Consider the following 2,456-nt stretch of genomic DNA (forward strand, 5'->3'; position numbering starts at 1 on the left):
TTTCGAGCAACTGGATGAACGCGATACTCCCTTCAGGATGGACTCCCTATCCTGGCTCTCATTGCATTAAGGCACAATGATGGATGACCAGTATCCCCAATTGTATTTACTGCTGATGCCTCTTAAGGTTTCCTCCCCAAAAAGTGTAAGAATTATTAATGCAGGGAGCACCACAAAATATGGAATTGGATTTAGTAGGGTCATTGTTCATAGTTATTTTCTCAGAATAATGAAAATATAATTTCTCAGTGTGTGAATAGTGATCAATGTGCTTATCCCATGAGAATAGCCTCCACTACTGCATGTAGTGTCTCATATTAACATTGTCTCTTCATTCAGGCATTTCCACTGCGACCATCACCTGAGATCCTGGGAACACACAGAAAGTCAGGGGAGCATACGCTAAATGCAAGAGACACCCTAACGCATCAAAGTTGGACTTTTTCTCCCCTACACCATGTCAGATTCTAACACAACAGACTTCACCAACCCCTCCACCTTCATCCTACTTGGCATTCCTGGCCTAGAGAAAGCCTATATCTGGATCTCCATTCCCTTCTGTGCTATGTACACCATAGCCGTGTTGGGGAACTTCACCATCCTGTTCATCGTGAAGAGGGAGCCGAGACTCCACGGGCCCATGTTCTATTTCCTGTGCATGCTGGCCATCACTGACCTGGTTATGTCCACATCCACCATACCAAAAATGCTGAGCATCTTCTGGTTCAATTCCAGGGAGATCAGTTTCACTGCCTGCCTCACCCAGATGTACTTTGTTCACTCCTTCTCAGGGATGGAGTCCGGAATCCTTGTGGCCATGGCTTTTGATCGCTACGTGGCCATCTGCAATCCCCTGAGACATTCCAACATCCTGACAAACTCTGTTGTGGTCAAGATAGGCCTGGCCATGGTGCTGCGCAGTGGCATAGTCACATTACCCTATCCCTTCCTGGCGAGGCAGTGGCCATATTGCAGGACCAACATCATCCCCCACTTCTATTGTGGGCATATGGCTGTGGTGAAGCTGGCCTGCGCTGACATCCGCATCAGTAGTTACTATGGCCTGTTTGATCTTCTCTCTGTGATCGGAATGGATGTGTTTTTTATCACCGTGTCCTATACTCAGATCCTCCGGGCCATCTTCCGCCTCCCCACAACGGATGCTCGGCTCACAACTTTTGGGACCTGCATTTCTCATGTTTGTGCCATCTTAGCTTTGTACGTTCCAGATTTCTTCTCCTCTCTCATGTACCGGTTTGGCCACAATGTACCACTGCAGTTCCTTGTTCTCTTTGACAGTGTGTACCAGCTGGTGCCCCCCATGCTACACCCCATCATTTATGGGGTGAGGACCAAACAGATCCGGGGCAGGCTGCTCCAGCTCTTTACACATGGAGAGACCTAAATGTTTCCTCCTTGTGCTCTGGCTCTCAGACTGAGCTCTGTGCAGAGCTGGCTGGTGCATGATGCTGGGGCCTCTTTCCTGAATCACTTCCTGGACAGACAGAGAGACATTAAACCCTTTCCTGTCCTTACTGTGCTGTGTCAATGTGATGAACTGTGGAATCAGTCTATGTACACTACACTGGTTGTGACCTTTCTAATTGCTGGTAGCTGGATCCCTGAAATTGTAACCTTGCCTCATCTCTTCTATCAAGCTTCAACCCTGCTGTGTGTCTTCTCCCCAAGGCGCTGTCCCTGTCACTTGCTCCTGTCTTCCCCTCCCCTTGTCATCTGCGACCCAGTCAACTCTAAAACTAATATGTGCTCACATCTTATGGCAAGTCACTTAAAGGACACTGGTTAGTGTTAAAATTTTAATGTTTATTCTTACATTGTTCCTAACTCTGTGGAGAGAGAGACCCCATCAGGACTCCTGGGATCTATCTCGGCTCTGGGAGGGGAGTGGGGTATAGTGTGTTACAGCAGGAGGCAGATACATCTGGGGTCTAAATAAGAAAATCAGAAGGGCCATACTGGGTAAAACCAATAGTCCATGTAGCCCAGTAGCCTGTCTTCTGATAGTGCCCAGTGCCAGGGGCTTCAGAGGGAATGGACAGAACATGGCAATCCTCATCTGATTCGTGTAGAGCAGCTCAGGAGAAGGGGCCAGAAGCCCCGAGCCCAGGCTGCCTCCGCTGTCACAGCTTCAGCTGGCAGGAGTTCAAGACTCCAGCCCCAGTAGGAGCCAATGGGGAAGGGGAAGAGCTCAAGCTGCCCTGGCAGCAGCGGCAGAAGAAGCCCTCAGTTCAGGCTGCTCCGAGCCCTACCCGCAGCCACAGAGCAGAGGCAGGAGCTGCAGTGGGGAAGGGGGAGAGAAGCCCTACTCATTTGTGTCCCCTCCACCTTCCATACTGCTGCCAACCAGAGGTTTTCTCCTTTCCCCTGTCCTTAGATGAACCTCATGGGGTGGTTTTTAGCCTCCCTTCCTTCGCTATATAGGGGCTGATCTCTTC

At 49.8% G+C, this 2,456-nt stretch overlaps 1 protein-coding gene across 1 annotated transcript; it reads left to right on the top strand.

Moving 5' to 3' along the window:
* The first annotated feature begins 457 nt into the window (after window positions 1–457).
* Window positions 458–1,405, top strand: LOC112107595 (olfactory receptor 52R1-like). The gene has a single exon (XM_024201357.1). It carries the CDS (start codon window positions 458–460, stop codon window positions 1,403–1,405), a length of 948 nt encoding a protein of 315 aa, XP_024057125.1.
* The last annotated feature ends 1,051 nt before the right edge of the window (window positions 1,406–2,456 follow it).

Source organism: Terrapene carolina, unplaced genomic scaffold (genome assembly GCF_002925995.2).
Source record: "Terrapene carolina triunguis isolate 2854851 unplaced genomic scaffold, T_m_triunguis-2.0 Scaffold34780, whole genome shotgun sequence".
Taxonomy (NCBI): Eukaryota; Metazoa; Chordata; order Testudines; family Emydidae; genus Terrapene; species Terrapene triunguis.

Bases quoted from the DNA above. Each gene is read 5' to 3' on its own strand.
- LOC112107595 (XM_024201357.1), top strand. From the start codon at position 458: ATGTCAGATTCTAACACAACAGACTTCACCAACCCCTCCACCTTCATC.